At 53.5% G+C, this 17506-nt stretch overlaps 1 protein-coding gene across 1 annotated transcript; it reads right to left on the reverse strand.

Moving 5' to 3' along the window:
• Positions 1–1255: 1255 nt before the first annotated feature.
• KCNK18 (potassium two pore domain channel subfamily K member 18) lies at positions 1256–12680 on the reverse strand. The gene is made up of 3 exons (XM_032878257.1): positions 12461–12680; positions 9853–9981; positions 1256–2052 (listed from the first exon to the last, which is right to left on the reverse strand). Exons 1-3 carry the CDS (start codon positions 12678–12680, stop codon positions 1256–1258), a joined length of 1146 nt encoding a protein of 381 aa, XP_032734148.1.
• Between the last annotated feature and the right edge of the window lie 4826 nt (positions 12681–17506).

Genomic DNA, 17506 nt, shown 5'->3' on the forward strand with positions numbered 1-17506 from the left:
TCTCTCAAAGAAGTTTTCCAGAAACACTGATTCTCTCAAATAAGACATTTCTCATAACCAGTCAAGGAACTAGGAAGACTTGTCCTGCCCCAAGCCTGTCTGCCCCCTGACTTGTTACAGCCTTCCCCATGCTGGGCTTCCCAGGAGTGACTCTGGGACAAGGATGCGTGTGCAGGTGGGTCATTGGCAGTGACCTCAAGAGGAATGGAAAAATGAAATCAAGATGAAGGAGGCCAAGACAGGGGGTACAGATGAGCAACGGAGGCTCCATTCTACTGGGGAACTTGGGGAGATGGTGTTGGGTCCGACCCAGAGTCAGCCCATGGGAGGGGCAGGCTGTTGGGCCCCATCCATCCACCTGCTTCTGTCAGCTGTTGGCCACAGGGTGCACCCAGGAGGGCTCACCCCTGACACTTCTGGCCTGCCCCACGTATGCCCATGCTTTAGGGACTAGGAACACTCCTCGGGCAAAGGAAGCTGGAGTCCCAGGGCATAAGAATGGGGCACCCACAGCATCTGCTACACAGCCCAACTCATTCACGTGCCAACTCAATGAGGGACAGCTCAGGTGCGTATCCCCCCGCTGAGAGCTGGCCCCTTCTGTACCCATCATCCCCCCAAGGCATCAACATTTGCACGCGCCTCCTCACTCAGGAAGCACCAGCTTTCCACCTGAGTGAGAACACTGGTCTATACAGAATCTGGCAGTCGGAGTATCCCAGGCCCATGGGACACAGGTGACAATCCCACCCTGGCCTCAGTGTATCTTGCGTGGGCTGGGATTGGGCTGACCTTGCACACATCCAGGAAGCCGTTCAAGAGAAGAGGACAGTCAGACTCGCTGTTTCATCGAGGGTGAACAGGGAGGAGCTCGGGCAGATTTTAACTGAGCTGAACATACAAATTGTAAGAGCAAAGGTAGTTTTTTTCTGGTGACTCAAGAGAAGCTGTGACATTCGTAAGGTATTTTCATCTACATCAGGTGGGATGTTTGAAAAATGAAGACGGGGCTCCCATTAACTGTGCTTTGGAGGATGGTGATAGTTTTTGTCTAACGTTTTGATATGAAGGGCATTGGCCAAGCTTCCGCTGGGCGTCAGGACCAAAATCAGCCCTCATGCAGGATTTGTCTTTCAGCCCCAAGGTCTCGGGGGACAGGCTGCAGGGACACCAGTTCTAACTACCCTGGACCCCAAAAGACAACATGAAGAGACCAGTTCTGCTGGCGTCTGTCACACAAGAGATGGCAGAGATCTCACTTTTTAACAGGCTGGTAAAATACCCCTTTTGCAAAGAACAGCATGAAATTTTTGTAGATGTGAACCAGCCTGTTTTGCACCAACTTGAAAGCAATGCACACGATCTCCATCCCAATGATGATATAAATGGAGAAGAACAAGAAGAAATGGGGGTGTTCTAAAACGGTGTCCCCGAACCCAATGGTGGTCAGTGTGACGAAGCAGAAATAGAAGGCGTTCTCGAAGTCCAGCTGCTTCTCCCAGATGGGGAGGATGGCGGCTGCACAGGAAATGTAGGCGAACACGAGGAGGGCGATGACCGGGAGGGGCACGTCCAGCTTCTCCACCTGCCGTCCCACCTGATCCAGGTTGCTGATGACCGAGTAGGACAGTCGTCCTGACACCAGCTCGGGACACGAGTTACTCCTCTCCACCGCCCGCGGAGGCGGGGGCAGCGTGTTCTGTGTCTGTCGCGCAAGAAGTCCCTCGAACAGAGCCGTGTTGCTGCTTGGGGTGGAGGGACACGGGCCGGGTTTGGGACCCGGAAGTTCTTGGGCATCTATGACGATCCTGGGGACAGCTTCGGCCGCGGGCTTGGTGGCCGGCCTTCTGCAGAGCCGGCGGGAGCACCACTGGCCAAGAGGAGGCGGGAAGAATGGGAGTTTTTGGAACCGATTGTAAGATGTAGACAGGAGGGTGGCCAAGATGTCACCCATGTCCGTGAGGACTAGGAACATCAGGGGGATGCCAAAGAGCGCGTAGAGCATGCACAGATATTTACCGAGCCTGGTGACGGGGTAGATGTGGCCGTAACCTGAAAGAGAGCACAGAGCCCAGGAATGGTTGTCTGCTCTTCCCCCTCCCCGGAAAAAGCTTTCAAGAGACATTCTGCCATTTCTCTTCCTTGGTACGATGGTTTACACAATGTGTTTGAAAATACTCATCTTAATGCATTCACCGGCCATCTGGCCTTGGGTTTGCTTTGCTGGGGGCAGTGACAGGGGAGACTCAGCTTCTCTTTAGGAGAAGGAGCATGGCATGTCCAGATCTTGGACCCAAGACGTCCTTGGCAGGGAACAAGCGTGTCTGGGAGTGAGCTGATCGCTTTTCACTCTGCCGCAGCCATTTCTAAACATCAGCATGGCGGGACGCATGCAAGGGGGGAGGCGGGGGTTGGCTCTGCCATCAGACCCACCTCCTCCTTCATCCTCCACAAAAGCACCTGTTTTTAAGAAGCCACCCTTGTCCTCTCTGGGATGTCTGGACCCCTCCTTTATTTGTTCCTCCATAATGGGCCTTTAGTATACGCCAACAGTGTACAGCAGTGTACATAGCATGAGGGACAGTGGAAGGATGGAAGGTATGAGATACAAGTTGCTGCCCTCGGAGCCACTGAGGTTTAGTAGATTAGACCAACACGTTCACAAACGCTAGTGAAGTGGTAAGGATCCCAGCATCGAGACTCTTACCAACCTGAGTTCGAATCCCAGCTCTGCCATTTCCTAGAACCTTACTTGACGTGCGCTCACGTGGTCAAGTTTCTTGCCCATAACACAGGGAGGCAATCCCCGCTTTGTATATTGACGTGAGACCAGGGCCTGACCCATCGGGCAAAGCTGAGAAATGCTGGCGTCCCCACGCTCAAGCTGATCAATACTGCCGGTCGCACTTACTGGGGGCTGGCAGTGCCCCACCTGCAGAGGGAGATGTTATCACCGTTCACAGGTGGGGAAACTGAGGCTTGGAGAAATGGAGCAACCCAGCCAAGAACGTTCAGGGACGAAGAGTGGAGTTGGCAGTCAAGCTTTAGACTTGTCACACCGGCATTGGAGCACCCAAGGGGGTGGAACATTGCCATTCTTACAAACCAGTCAGCCAAGCAAAGGGAGGGGGGGGCTGAGGCTTCCGTGCTCTTCAGGCACCGCCCCCCTCCCATCACCCCAGCTCCGACCCTCCCATCTACAGTGGGGCCAGAACAGAGAGGCCTTAAACCCCACAGCCCAGGCATCCGGAGCTTCTGGAGGGAGCGAGCACAGTGACTTCAACAGAGTGAGGGAAATGCTTTTGTATTAAATGCCTGTGTTTAATTTTTGATGTCATAAAGGATGATTAATACAGAAAAACCTAGGCCAATTATGCAAATTGACTCAACAGCACTTGCTCCGCTGGCTGGCTAAATAAACCCCAGCCCCGGCTCCCGGCTCCCGGTGGCCAGCTCTGGCCTCAGGATCTGCCTTCCAGTGTCAGGCACGCATCCGGGTCCCCCCCAACACCAGGGTCCCGGGAGAGCGCTGCGGACCTCAAACGGTCTCATCGGTCGGCATCCATCCCAGAGCACTCCACACCCCCCTTGGCTGATTCCACGAGGCAAATTGGTGGCATTTGGTGGCAGGGGCAGTTCAATCTGAATGTGCCTTCATAGCATATGTGCACATTGAGCGCTTACTGCATGCGCTGGGGACACCGTGGTGAGCAAAGCAGATACGGAATCCCACCTCGCTGAGCTTCTGGTGTAGGGAGAGAGGCAGATGTGAATACCGTAGCCACACTGGTGAGCTCGCTGTGGCAGGTGGAGATCAACCACAGGACATAAAAGAGCACACTGCCCCATGAGTAATTAGAACAAGGCGCCCCTCCTGGACTCGCCTTTATTGAGCACCTAATCCATGCCTGGCACTTGTGGGTGGGCTTGGGGGTACAGTGGGAAACAGGCAGAGGTCCTGCCCTTTAGGGATCCTAGCTGAGAAGGAAGCAAGGCCTTGAGCTTAGCTCTCCACCATCCATAGGATGTGGTGAGGACCCAACTGGTGTATACACCAGGGGACGGGAATGGGGGCCACATTGGCTAACCCTCCCATCAGAAACCCAGGTTTGTTTCAGGGGGCAGGACTTGCTGAGACAATGCCAAGGGTTCCAAATGCCTCTGTTTCCCTTCCCTTTTCCCTGAGGGTCTCCAGCAGCTCCGGCCATCGCCTCTAGGAGAAGAGGTTGCACAAGTGGCCTCAGAGCCCTGTCCGGGCTTCAGTAAAAGCCAAGAAGCACTGAGGCGATGAAGGTGGGGGTGTGGTCTTCAAGGGGAAGGTGGAGAAGAGGAACAGAGGTGGGCCACCGGTGGGATGACCGTCTGCCCAGTTTGCCTAGGCCTGAGGGGTTTCTGTGCTAAAACTGTGGCAGTCCCAGGCAAACTGGGCAGTTGGTCACTCCAGCCATGAAGGAAGGTATGGAAAGATTCTCTGGAGCAGGGAAGATGAGGGACGAGGGCACCTGGAGTCTCTTGTGGAGGGGAAGGAGCTCAGACCTGGCCATGGAGCCCCAGGTGTCAACGAAGATTCTTGGGCCAAAGCTTTTCATGAGCCCCATGCAGCCACCAGTGCTTAGCAGGTCCCCAGCAGCCATGAGGGCCCAGAGAGGGGGGCCACCCTGTTTTCTAGATGGTGGATAAGCCCCTTGGGTTCTTGTGCACCCCCAGGCAAGTCAGGAGACACTCCACAGTAGAAACTTCTCAGCTTCTAGGATAGGGTCCCAGCATCAGATCTATTTTAAAGAAAAGAACATCCCATTGCTAGAATAAAGTGCCTTTTAGAGTGAAAATTCCCTGCATTGCAAAATCCCTAATGCCAACAACCATCGATATTACCATTATTTAGTGGACAAGGAACAGGGAAGTGAGGGGACCTGTCTGGGGTGGCACAGCTCAAAGCCGACAAGGGTGTGCACCCCTCAGCTGAAGGCTTCCCTGTCCACCTGCCCCCCCAGTGTTCTCCTTGGCAAGGGTGAATTTAGTGGGTTTAAACTAGAGGTGGCCTCGTGGTAGAACACGTTGAGTCTAGGAGATATGCCATTTTTCAGAAAATGCTTCAAGGAAGCAAATCTGAGAGAGTATGTGGCCCCTGTGAAGGAAATTGTATTAACGGTACCCATTATTGAATGCTGAGATGCATAACGGAAAATCCTTTCATTTCTTATAATGTATTCCTATATTCCAGTACGGTCAGCCCACTTCACTTAGGCTGTGAGTATTTAATAACCCATGCACTTTACTTACTTTCTTTCTTTTTAAGTAGGCTCCACGCCCAGCATGGAGTTCAATGTGGGGCTTGAACTCCTGACCCTGAGATCAAGCGTCCGAAGCTTAACGGACTGAGTCCCCGAAGAGCCCCCACACACTTTACTTTCTAATCCAAGGAGACTGACCCAGTCGGAAATGACTGGGGACTGACCAACCTCACACTTGCCAGGTGTCCCTTTTTCCCCATCAAGGCCAGGTGCATTAAGGGTGGCCCAGAGATGGAGGGCAGGAAGCACTTCAAACACTTTATTGATCACAGGCAGCGGAGAACCTCCCCGACATCCTCTTCCAGTTGTAATTACGGGACGGCATGATGTCCTAATTGATTTGATGGTAGCCTCGCTTTCTTGGGACTTAAACCAAGATAATGCATTTCCATTAGATCAGTGGTTCACAGCCTGGGCTCCCATTAGAATCACCTGGAGGGCTCTGAAAAATACTGAGGCCTGGGTTTGTCCCTAGAGACTCTGACTTGATTGCCTCAGGGTCCAGGCTTGGGAGCTCATAAAAGATAGCCAGGCAATGTGCAGCCAGGGCTGAGAACCGTCGAATCGCATCAGAGCTTTGCAAGCGTTGGCGTGCATCAGCATCACCTGGAGAACTTATTAAATACAGATTTCTGGGCCCCACACCTATAGTTTCCAGCTCAGCAGGTCTAGGATGGGGCCTGAGAATTCATTCTCATTTCTAATAGGTTCCAAGGTGATGCTCATGCATGCCAACGGGTCCAGAGACCACCTCATTCGATCAGTTCTCATTGGGGAAAATTTTGCCTCCCAGGGGACATTTGACAATGTGGAGACAGCAGGAGAAGTAGGGCCCTCAGGTGGGTAGGGACCAGGGATGCCGCTAATCTTCCTACAATGCCCAGGACAGCCCCCACCATGAAGAATCATCTAGCTCGAGATGTCCACGGTGCCTGCCCAGAAAGCCTGCATTAGGTTAATCCCCTGAAGTTCTCCAGGAAAAGGAAAACAAGCTGAACCCCTTTGCTCATCTCCACTACCTTCCTTGAGGCTGCTGCTTCCCTGCCACTGCTGCTCCACGGAGCTGTGGGTCTCTCTGGAAAGGCCAGCTGCTCTCCGACCTTGCCTTGGGGGCTGTGAGCTCCCTCTCCAGAGCCTCAGCTCGCCGCTAAATGGCACAGCCCCTGCCCCATAGGCCGGTCGTGTCATGAGGCTTAGATAAGATCGTGCACATAAAGGCTGGACAGACCATGCCCGGCGCTGGGAATTGCCCAGTAGGGCGGTAGTTAGCGGTGCTCTTTCTGCCGGTCCCTCCCTGCGTTTAGCCGCTAGGAGGGGAAGAGCCCGGCTCTGAAAGGAGCCACCTGGGGGCGCGCTTGAGCAGAAACTCGCGTCCATCCGTGAAGCTGTCGCCGCAAACGCGGGCTGTGCACTCCAGCAAGTATTCCTTCATCTCTCCTGGGGTACCGCTGCTCCCCCACCCCCCGATTTAGAGATAGATCCAATTGGTCTAGGTCCTTCTGGCCATCTGCCAGGACTGACTCAGGTGTGGGGGGTTTCTAAGAAGGGTTTCTTTGCTGGTGGTGACGGCCAGCCCCTTCTCAGTCGGACGTGCAGTGCCGCGCGACCAGAGTGGACTCTGGTGACCTGCTGAGCCGCGAAGCAGGATGGGAGAGGACCTGAGGCTCAAGGCCAGGGCCGAGCCGCACGTGGACCGGCCCCGGAGCTGCCTCCGCGGACTTCTTACTCCGGAGGGAACGTGTTCTCCTTGCGGTTGAAGCCCGTTGGGTTGGATTTTCCGTGAGCGGCAGCTGAGCGGATCCTGGTGTCACCTACATCTATCCTCACGGTGACCTGCAAGGCAGGCCTGGGAGGCGTTACCGACGAGGGAGTCAGAAGGGCCACATTGCTCCCTGATGGTCACACTGCCGACCCCAGATGGCCAGTCTCCAGGGTCCATGGCTGTCCAGGGTACACTCCACTCCCCACGTGGGAAGGAGCTGCAGCCCCAGCACGCAGCCACGGCCTGGGCTCTGCAACCCTTGTAGGCCCATCCCTCTCAGGGACTGGTACTCTCTTGAATTGGCCGAGAGGGGCCAGGGTGGAGCCATGGGCCACACTCCCAGTGAGGATGCTGACCCAGGAGCTCCTGAGCCTTGGCTGAGGGCAGCCTCACCACCTGCCCTCCTGTGACCCCATTCCCATATGGGGAGACTCCTGCTAGCCCTGGTGCGGCCCCTCCCACCTGTCCCAGCCTGCTGCAGCACGCGGAGGGAAGCCAGGGGCCCTTAGTCCCTCAAGCATCCTCAGAGGAGGGCCCAGGGACACAGCACCCAAGTGTAAGAGCAGCCCCAAGTCCCTAGCTCAGGAAGCCCCTGCTCCTGCCATGCCCCCCCACTCCTGTCTGTTCTCTGCTCTGTCCCCCAGGAGACCACACTTTGTGTGGCCCCCGAGAAGAGGATCTGGGCTCCCCCTCTTTTTAAAAGATTTTATTTATTTATTTATTTATTTATTTGACAGAGAGAGAGACACAGCAAGAGAGAGACACAAGCAGGGGGAGTGGGAGAGGGAGAAGAAGGTTCCCGCTGAGCAGGGAGCCCAATGCGGGGCTCGATCCCAAGACCCTGGAATCATGACCTGAGCCAAAGGCAGATCCTTAATGACTGAGCCACCCAGGCACCCCTGGGGCCCCCTTTAAATGAGCACGTGAGCACTGTAGGGGTCAGCTCTGCCCCATACCCTCCCCTCTACCCTGGGCTCTGGAACGACTGCCCTGGGTCAATGACTTGCACATAAGGAATCCTTGCTTTGGGGCTGAAGACGCACGTAAAGGAAGTGCAGGAAATGGGGTGAGGCAGGATCCTTCTCTACAAGCACCTTTCCTTCCAGGCCCTGGCATCAACTCCAGCCAGACACCAGGTCTCTCTGGGAATCTGAGCTGCCCCTGTGCCCCAGGCACAGGAAGACTCTCCCTGGGGCTCCCTGGGCAGGGCTGGGCAGCATCCCTGCAGCACCCCCACGGACCTGCAAGACTGGCAGGCTAGTCTGGGGAAAGAGCACTGGACTTGGAGTCTCGAGGCCTATTCGTGGGCACCATCTCTACTCACTGTGTGTTCTTGGCCCCTAACAGCACCTCTCTGGGCTCAGGCTCCCCCACCTGATTCATAAGACCTCTCTGAGCTTTAAAAGAGGCAGCTTAGTACCCCGAGGGTAACTTAGTACCCCATTACCACCGCAGCCCTTCCTCCTCCCTCACCTCACTGTCGGTGCTCCCAGTCCTGCTCTGGGCACCAGCTCCCTTCCCCACACCACCCTTCCCCCCTTCGGTGCTCCCCTCTGTTCCCTGGGAGTCAGTTGTCATCTATATGCTGACTCTGAAACCCATCTCCCCAACCTTGCCCAGACCCCTGAGCCTCAGACCCACATTTCCAGCAGGGCTGCATGTCTCCCCTTGGAAGCTCCCCCGGAGACTTGACCTTGACTGGCCCCATATCATTGCCTCCATCCCCGGACCCAGGGTCTTCACCACCCTCCCCACAGCCTGTCGGTCCCACCCAGCAGAGCTAGAGACTGATGTTTTCCTCATCCCCCAGGTATCCGAACACTGCAGACTTTCCCTCAAAGACTTCCTCTAATCCTCTTCTCTGTCCTCATGACCACTGTCCTGGATGAGGATGCCATCCTCGCTCTCGTAGGCTGCCGCAGAAGACCCCTACTGCTCCCCCTGCTGCCAGTCTTACCCTCTCTTGTCCCCCACCCCCACCCCATGCTACAGCTGGGGTGATCTTTCTGGAACGCTGCACTACCATGTTCTTCCCTTGTTTAAAGGACATTCCCCACTGCCCTCAGGATCAACCCAAACTCCTTAGCCCAGCTTGCAGGGCCTTCCTCTGGACTGGGCCCTCCTCTCCCTCCCACCACTCGTCACCCCTAATTAACCTCCTTACAGTGCCCGCCATTCCTTCTGTTACTGGGCCTTTGTCCACACCGGGCCTGGAGTGGCCTGTTCACGCCCACGTTCCCCCACACTGGCGCCTCCTGCTCTCCCTGACTCAGCCTGGCCGTCATCCCCTCCTGGGAGCCTTTAAAATGTTCTTACCATTAAAGTGTCACCTCTTGGACGGACCACCCCGAGCCTGGGGCAGCTGCGCTTACGCTGCGCCCCCACGATACCCCGAATACATCGCAGGCTGACCCCATCCGGTCGCCCGGGAGCCCGGGCCGGCGGATACCACTGGCAGGAGGTGTTTCATACAAGAATATTCAGCCAAGGGGCAGAAGGGGGCTGAAAGGCAAGCCACACCTTGCTCCCTGGGGCCTCCCCCAGGGGCAAGGGGCTGTACCCACCAGAAGGGAGGGCAGTCCTTCCAAATTCCCCCAAGCAGGAGTCCCCACCTTAGGAGGGAGCACAGTCCTGCAGATTTACGTGGCCCCTCGGCCCGGCCGGCCCTCCTGCACCATCACTTGACCGAGTGATCTGAATATTCTACCTTCCCACCAAGGCGCCCCAGCCTCCCCCTGCCCCCTCTTGCTCCCCCGACATCTCCCCTCCGAGGCCTGCCCTTGCCCCGGGACTTACCCACGGTGCTGATCACTGTGCAGCAGAAAAAGAGCGAGCTCAGGAAGGACCAGTCTGCAAACCCGTTAAACCAGTGGGGCTTCACCTTCTGCAGCAGCACCCCGAGGTCCCGTTTCCTGCCTTCCTCCACTGGGGAAAGAGAGGACCAGAGTGAGGGAGGGGGTTTTGCTCAAGACAGGTCCCACCACATGCAGGGGTCTTCCCCAGGGAACAGGACCCCCCTGCCTTGTGGCCCCTTAATGCCAAAACCTGGTTCTGCTTTTGCTGTCTCTGCACTTAGTTCCTGCGGAGATGACAAGGCCTTGTCCCCTGTGAGAGGAGCCCCCAGGGAGAGTCCCCCAGGGGTCTGGCACAACCTCAGCCACAGGATTGCTGTGTGGCCTAAGGGGGCTTCCAGATATTTCTGAGCCGCCGCGTCTTTCGCTTTGCAAAGGGGCATTCTACTTCTGCTCAGTCTCTTACACAAGGTTTTGAGAATTGAAAACAAAATGGGTCTTACGAAATGCAAGCTCTTATATGGATACAAACCATCCCTACTCCCGGAGGTCATTAAGACCGATTTGGTACTCATTTGGTACTCATACTGGGATCTGTGGGCACCAAGGCGCCTGAGGATTTCTGGGAAGCCGTGGCTTTCACATCTGACCCTGGGCCAGCCGAGCATGACTGGGGCCCTGGTTCCTCAGGGAGGTTCCCAAATAGCTCTGTTGGCCTGGGTGGCCAGTGGGCTCTGGGACCTCAGAGCCATCCTGAGACCCTGGCATGCAGCGGGAGCTCACTACTCGTGTGAAAGGGCGCTGAGCTGGGAGTCAGGACATTCTAGAGCCGGCTCTGACCCTGGGTAGCTCCCACAGCCATGGACGGGATGCTTCTTTCCGAGCCTGCTTCCCCATCAGGGAGGGAGCATGATGTGGTGACAAGTGGGCTCTGGAGTCCAACACCCGGGGTGGAATCCTTGGCTCCACTTTGTAGTTTGTGACCTTGGCCAGTTGCTTAACTCCCAGATCCTCTGTTTCCGAATCTGTGAAAGGGGTCAGTTCATACAGGCCCCTGGGGGTGGCATGAGGACTCAGTGCGATAACGCAGGAATGTGTTCCGCACTGGGTCTGCACTTACCGGGCATTTAAATCTCCAACAAAAATTAGTAAAAAATGGGGTGGGAGGGGCGTCTGGCTGGCTCAGTCAGAAGAGCATGCAACTCTCTTGATCTCAGGGCCATGAGTTCGAGCCCCACATTGGGCGCAGAGATTATTTAAAAAACAAAAACAAAATGGGTTTGGCCCAGTGCCTGTGCTCCCATTGTATTCTGTCCATCAGAATCACCGGGGAAACTTTGTAAGATTCCCAGCCCAGCTCTGGAAATCCTGATTAAGTGGGTTTGGAGAAGAGCCTGGAAATGTGTATTTCAGACAAGCTCCCTGGATGATTCTGATGCCTGATCAGGTTTGGGAAGCTCTGAACTTGTTGCCCTCAGAGCTGGGGATGGCTCAGTGTCCTGGTGGTGGCGGGGGCGGTGGCAGAGGATATGTCCTGGGTCAACTGAGCAGCATGTGTCTGTGTGGTAGAGATGCAGAGAGAAGGAGCAGGACCCTCCGTGGAGGAGAGACTCTGCCTCCTGAAAGCCTGCTGGAGAAGCAAGGTCAGGTCCATGGGGGCAGCCATGAGAAGCCCAGCTGATGACTTACCCGTCACACCAGGGACATCCTTCCCCTCACTTGTAGAGGCTGTTTTCCTTTGTCTTTTACTTGTGGACTCTCTATATTTTTATTTTGGTCTGTGAAATACATATTTGCAAACTTTGGGGAACAAGGCAGAGAAGGACTAAGTGACTAAAGACAAACGAAACGCAGTAAGGACAGAAAAGTGCCTTTCAAGAGGCTTCATGTTCTTAATCTGTTTCCCACAGGGTCCCTATGATTGGCAGGCCTGAGACTGTGGGCCCCGACCGTCCAGCACACTGAGACCCAGAGATGGCAACAGCTCTGCTTCAGGTCACACAGCAAGTTGGGGGAGCAACTGGGATTGAAACCGGGCTCCCAAGTTACCAATTCCCTTCCCCGAGTCCAACAGTAGAAAAGGCCACTGGGAACAGAAAGTGGGAGAGAAGAGGGTCAGGCGGCTCCCCCTGGGGGGCCGAGCCCAGTTTGATTGTCCCTTGAATCCTAGTTCCTGTAGACTGGGTCCTGGGGCTGGGCAGGCATAATTCGGAGGAGCAGCCTAGGAACCCCCAGCCCCAAGTCTGGTCAACCCATGGCCCCCAACCAACCGCATCGAATCTCCGGCAATCCATCCTCCTCAGAACCTGTCCATCTGGGTGGGGCTGGGAACTGAGCAAAGGGAAGGGTCATCCCCGAGCATGTACTGGGTGCTTAGTGCTTTCCCTACTTTCTTCATAGCAGCCCTAACAGGCTCTTGTTTTCCCTGTTTTGTGGAGGAGAAAACTGAGGCTCAGAGAGGAGTCATTTGCCTAAGGTCCCACACAGAGGTGGAGAGGATACAAGCTGAGGGCTCCTACAGCTTGTGAGCCTCCCCCCCCCAGCCCTCTGCTCTCTGGGGGCTGCCTCCCCACATGGAGAAAGGGCCCACCCCACCCAGAGGAGCCACCTACCTGTTCTGTTGCATTTCAGGATGCCACAGAGCTCCACCAAGAACTCCTCAAAGTCTGGGTCACTTGGCCCCAGCTTCTGGCCACCCTCGATGGCCGAGAAGAGGGCAGCACCCAGCAGTGCGTAGGTCACCAGGGAGCAGAGGAAGCAGAAGCGAGGGAAAAGCTTCTCCAGGGCCTCCAGCAAACACTTCCTGGCCGGGGGTGGCTCCTCAGCCTCCATCCTCCCAGGAGCACTCAGAACAGGAGGAGCTGGTGGGAGAGGCAGGAGCAGCCCCGGCTGGAGGAGGAGGAGGGACAGGAAAGGAATGGGAGTGCCCAGAGAATGGCCAGGCTCCAGCACTAAGTGGATGGTGCGCGTGCTTCCCCAAGGACTGGGAAGCAGCCGGTTCTCATCACGTTCAGTCACTTAGATGGCGCCCCCAGCACCCCAAATTGCTATTGATCCACTGGCCTGGAGCTGCCCTGCAGGGGCTTTGGGTGACGCTGTGGGAGCGGTTCTGTGCTCTGGCCTTTCCCATCTGGAAGCTGCAATTTTGACTTCCAGGTACCAAACCTGACTTTTGGTTTTCAGTCAAGTGATTGCCCTTCCTGAGCGTTGTCTGTGGTATCTGGTTTCCTGGACTGGTAGTAATAATAGTCATGGGCATGGCCAGAGCTCTATGGTCTCCAGGCTTGATCCCGTATGGATCTAATTATTGGTCCTAATTCTTCACTCCCCTGTAGCATAGCCCCCCTGTATAGCCCACTTTAAGGTGGGCAGAGCTAGACCATGTGATTTGCTCTAGCCAATCAGCTGTTAGCAGACATGGCAGAAGCAGGGGCTTGAAATGTGCCCTGTGCCCTATCTCTGCCATGGGAAAAACATGGCCAGTGACAGGCATGGGCTTGTTGCCCATTCGGATCCCCCTTCACAAAAGGATTCTCTGCGCAGCTTCAAGGAACACAGTTCACGACAGCCTCCAGCTGTTCATCCTTCGGGCTGTACCTCAACTTTCAAGCCCTCTTCTCTGGGAAGCCCTGCGCAACGACTGAGCAAGGTGGGGGTACGAGAGCTTCCCTCCGTCTGTGCCCCTCCCCCCAGGGACTCCTCCAACCTGCAACCTTTGTTCTAGAACTTCCCCGTTGGTCCGCCAGAGATTTTGTCAGCTCTGCATCATGATCGGAAGGCTTTCTCTGTCGCATCCTGCATTCCAGAGAAGGTTTTGCAATTCTTACCCCCATTTCTCCATGTCCACTTTGTAGAGGATCCACAACCTGGGGTAGTTGGCAGCGAAAGTGTACTGTGAGAGCAAACTCTAAGATGGAGGTTTGGGACAGGGTTGACCAATAGCCAGCTGGTGGGGAGATGGTGTACAGAGAGCTCTTGGCTCCAGGTGGCCTTCCAGCTGATAAACTCCCCCTGGTGGTGACAGCAATGGTATGCAGGTGGAAGGTGTTGACCAGTGCAACAATTCGGGCACTGAAAACATTGGAGGAATGATCACGCAAGCACAACGAGTTTGGGTGGCCACCATGAGATCACATCGATCATCCGAAGGCAAACATAGAAGAGGGAGGTTAGTCGGACAGATTACAGCCTCTGCTGCAGTTGGTCTCAGGGCTGCAACTGATACTCATAGTCCCCTTCCTTCACTACCCATTCTAAATCCCCTTGTCCTCTTCCAACTCTTCTATTGTCTCAATGGCTGACCCAATGTCATGACCCAAATCCTCATTCCTGGGGATGTCCGAGTCCATGGTAACCATATCTTTTTCAGGTTGGAGTTGCTTATTTTGTCCATCCAAAGACACAGTTGGGTAAGAAGTACCAAGAGGTACCTAAGTGGGTCACCTGAGTCACACTCATGTTCCTTCCAGGCTCCATTGTGTGAAAGAAGCCCTACCTCCTCCTGTTGGCAAGGCAATTGCCCTTGACAAGTTGATCACCCTTCTCTTGCTTTCTGGCTACTAAAGTGCCCAGACAGCAGCCATAGGGTTCAATGGGCCCCTTACTAGCTCTCCTGGTGAATGTGTCCCCCTTGGGGATCAGGACCTCTGCAGAGCCCAGGGTTATGGAGATGGAAGACAGTAAAGGAATATGATTATTCAATTCTCAGTGAGAAATGGAAAGCAACCAATGCTTTACTGCTTCTTTACTGCCCTGAAGAACAAGAAAATCTCCAAACCTAGAAAAAGCCAACTGTTCTGCCTCTCCACCCCCATCTAGCCTCCTAGACAGGGTCCAGTTTAAGAACTCTTTGCCTAGCCCTAGGTCCCCAAGATTTTCTTCTGTTTTCTTCTAATAGTTTTACAGTTTTTCTGCTTATATTTAAGTCCATGATCCATATGAGTTAATTTTTGCAAAGCATGTCACACTTAGTTCAAGGTTGATTTTTTTGCCTATGGACACTAAATTGCTCCAGTGTCACTTATTGAAAAGTCTATCGTAACTCCATTGGATTGTTTTTTCACCTTCATGAAAAATCTGTTGAGTGAATTTATGTAAATACACTTCTGGTTTCTTAATTCTGGTCCATTGATCTGATGTCTATCCTTCTACTAATACAGCACTATCTGATTACTATAACTATGTAGTAGCCCTTAATATCAGGTACAGTTATTTCTCCCACCTTATTCTTCTTTCTCAAGATTTTTTGAGCTATTTAAAGGAACTTCTATGTAAGTTTTAAAATAATCTCATCTATATCTACATAAAACCTAGCTGGGATTATGACAGGAACTGCATGAAACCCACAGAACAATGGGAAGACACTTGACATCTTCCCTGTGTTAAGCCTTCCAGTCCATGAACATGGGATGTCTCTCCTGGATGTTACTTTGGAACAACACTGTAGTGTGCTCCAACACCGTAGTGTGCTCCAACACCATAGTGAGCTCCACCGTAGTGTGCTCAACATTTTAAGATAAGAACGCATAAGTTATTTGTTATTAAATGCTATTAATGTGCTTGGGGGCCTTTACTAAGTGAAAGCATAAGGTGGTTAGGGTAATGAAGTGTATTTGCATTATCTTTTTAAGGCTTTTTTTTTAATACATAATTCAAGCATCCAGAATACTATAAAAAAATAACATGGGGCACCTGGGTTGGCTCAGTGGGTTAAGCCTCTGCCTTCGGCTCAGTTCATGATCTCAGGGTCCTGGGATTGAGCCCCACATCAGGCTCTCTGCTAAGCAGCCCATTAGCCACATGATCTAGTTGTATGTGATTCAGTTACGATTTTTGTCAGTCTACAGGAGTTATTCACCCATATTTGGGCCAATGGGATGGTGGTGGCAGAAATAGGTGAGAACCTACAAGAGGAGGAAACTCTTGTGGATAAGTCAGGGCCAAGAGATCCAGTCATGCCTGCCCACTCAGAGATGACCCAAGTTTCCTCCATTTTTAGGAGATGGGAATTTTTCTGCTTCCTATACATTATCTAGTCCCTTTACCTAGGGAGGAGAGACTTCCCCCTGCTGAAGTTTAAATCCCTCTCCTAATGAGACATCAGATAGATGTCAGTCAACCAGCCAAAAAAGCACTTCCTGGGGGGCCCAGTAGAGGCCAGATAACATGAGGCCAGTAAAGGTTCCCGCCATCCACAGGAAGCGAGAATGCAGATACCTGGGTTCATACACTTCAGTATAATAAGGGACGAATTAGGAAGTGAGCTGCAAACACTCTGTGGCTTAAGGAGGCAGAAGAGGGAGGGATGCCATGAGCCCGAGCAGCCTAGGGCAGCCTCATGGAAGAGAAGAGCTCAAAAGATGCCAAGGAGAAGGAAATTAATGTGCAGCTGAGAGCAGATCCGGTAATAGGTCTGACTGAGGTAAAATTTTCTAGTTCTGGAAGTGTGGGTGGGTGGAAACAACAGCAAGGGATTTTGTTCCTTTAGATGAGCAGTGTTTTTGCTGAGAACATAGGAACACAAGGTGCAGATAAAACAAAATTGAGCTTTAAGGCTGCTTCCCAGTCTCCTGAGACCCAGTACCTGAGACCTCCCCTCAGGTAGGTACGTGTACACAGACAGTAGAGAAGAGGGATGGTGCTATCCAACAGCCAAGGATGAGTCCTTCTAATCCAGACAGAGGAGGAAGGACATCACCCAGCCTGGCTTCCCCTGGAACAGCAGGAGCAGCCGTGGCCCATGTGAACTCTCCCGCCACAGCCCTGCAAGGAGACACGGAATCATGTTCTCACCCTATGGGTGTGTGTGTACGTGTGTGCGTTTCTGTTTCTCTCTCTTGAGGACAAGTACTGGGCAGAGGGGCTTCTCAGTCACAATAAACCCATCAACTCTTTTAAAAATAATGGGAGCCAATTACACTCCTACATTAAACATGACCTTGGTTCCTAGAATCAAATTGCTGTGTTACAATCGAGTCATATAGCCCGCTTTATACTTACGACCTACAGGCTTACCACTCAGGGCAGAATGTGGGAACTGAAGAAAGAAAGTCTTAATACAATCAGGTTGGTGGAGAGAAGGCAGGGAGGTTGGTGTGGGGTGTACAAACCAGGCCTCCAAAGCTCGTTTGCTTGATCCAACCCACACATGCAGCCTAGGTGGGCCCCTCTCAGGTTAGGTCTCCACCTCTGGTCCAGTCGGCTTTGCCCTGGGCTTAGAGCCCTGTGGCCTCCCATCTGCACAGTCAGGCCTATGGGGAAGGGGTGGTTCCTTCAGAGAGAGCTGGACCTGCAGATCGAAGAGGAAGATTGAACATTAGGGCTGTCATTGATCAAAAACTTGCCTAGAGATCACCATTCCCTACCTGGCAGTCCCCTGTGTCCTTGATGGGGTAAAGGCAGATTTGCTTGAACTATATACAGTGGTTTTTTTGTTTTTTGTTTTTTTTAAAGGAGGTTTATTGATCTCTTACATAATAGTCCAAAAGCAAGATGTGCTCGTTGCTGGGGCAGCCCTGCTTCATCCAGACACTAAGTACTCGGGTTCTTTCCATCTTGTTGCTCTGCTTTATCCCAGGGCAGCAGTTTTCAGAGTGTGGTCCCTGTAGACCGACAGCATGAGCACAGTCTGGGAACTTGTTTGAAATGGAAGCTCTTGG

Source organism: Lontra canadensis, unplaced genomic scaffold (genome assembly GCF_010015895.1).
Source record: "Lontra canadensis isolate GAN:19392208 unplaced genomic scaffold, GSC_riverotter_1.0 scaffold3, whole genome shotgun sequence".
NCBI classification, from domain to species: Eukaryota; Metazoa; Chordata; class Mammalia; order Carnivora; family Mustelidae; genus Lontra; species Lontra canadensis.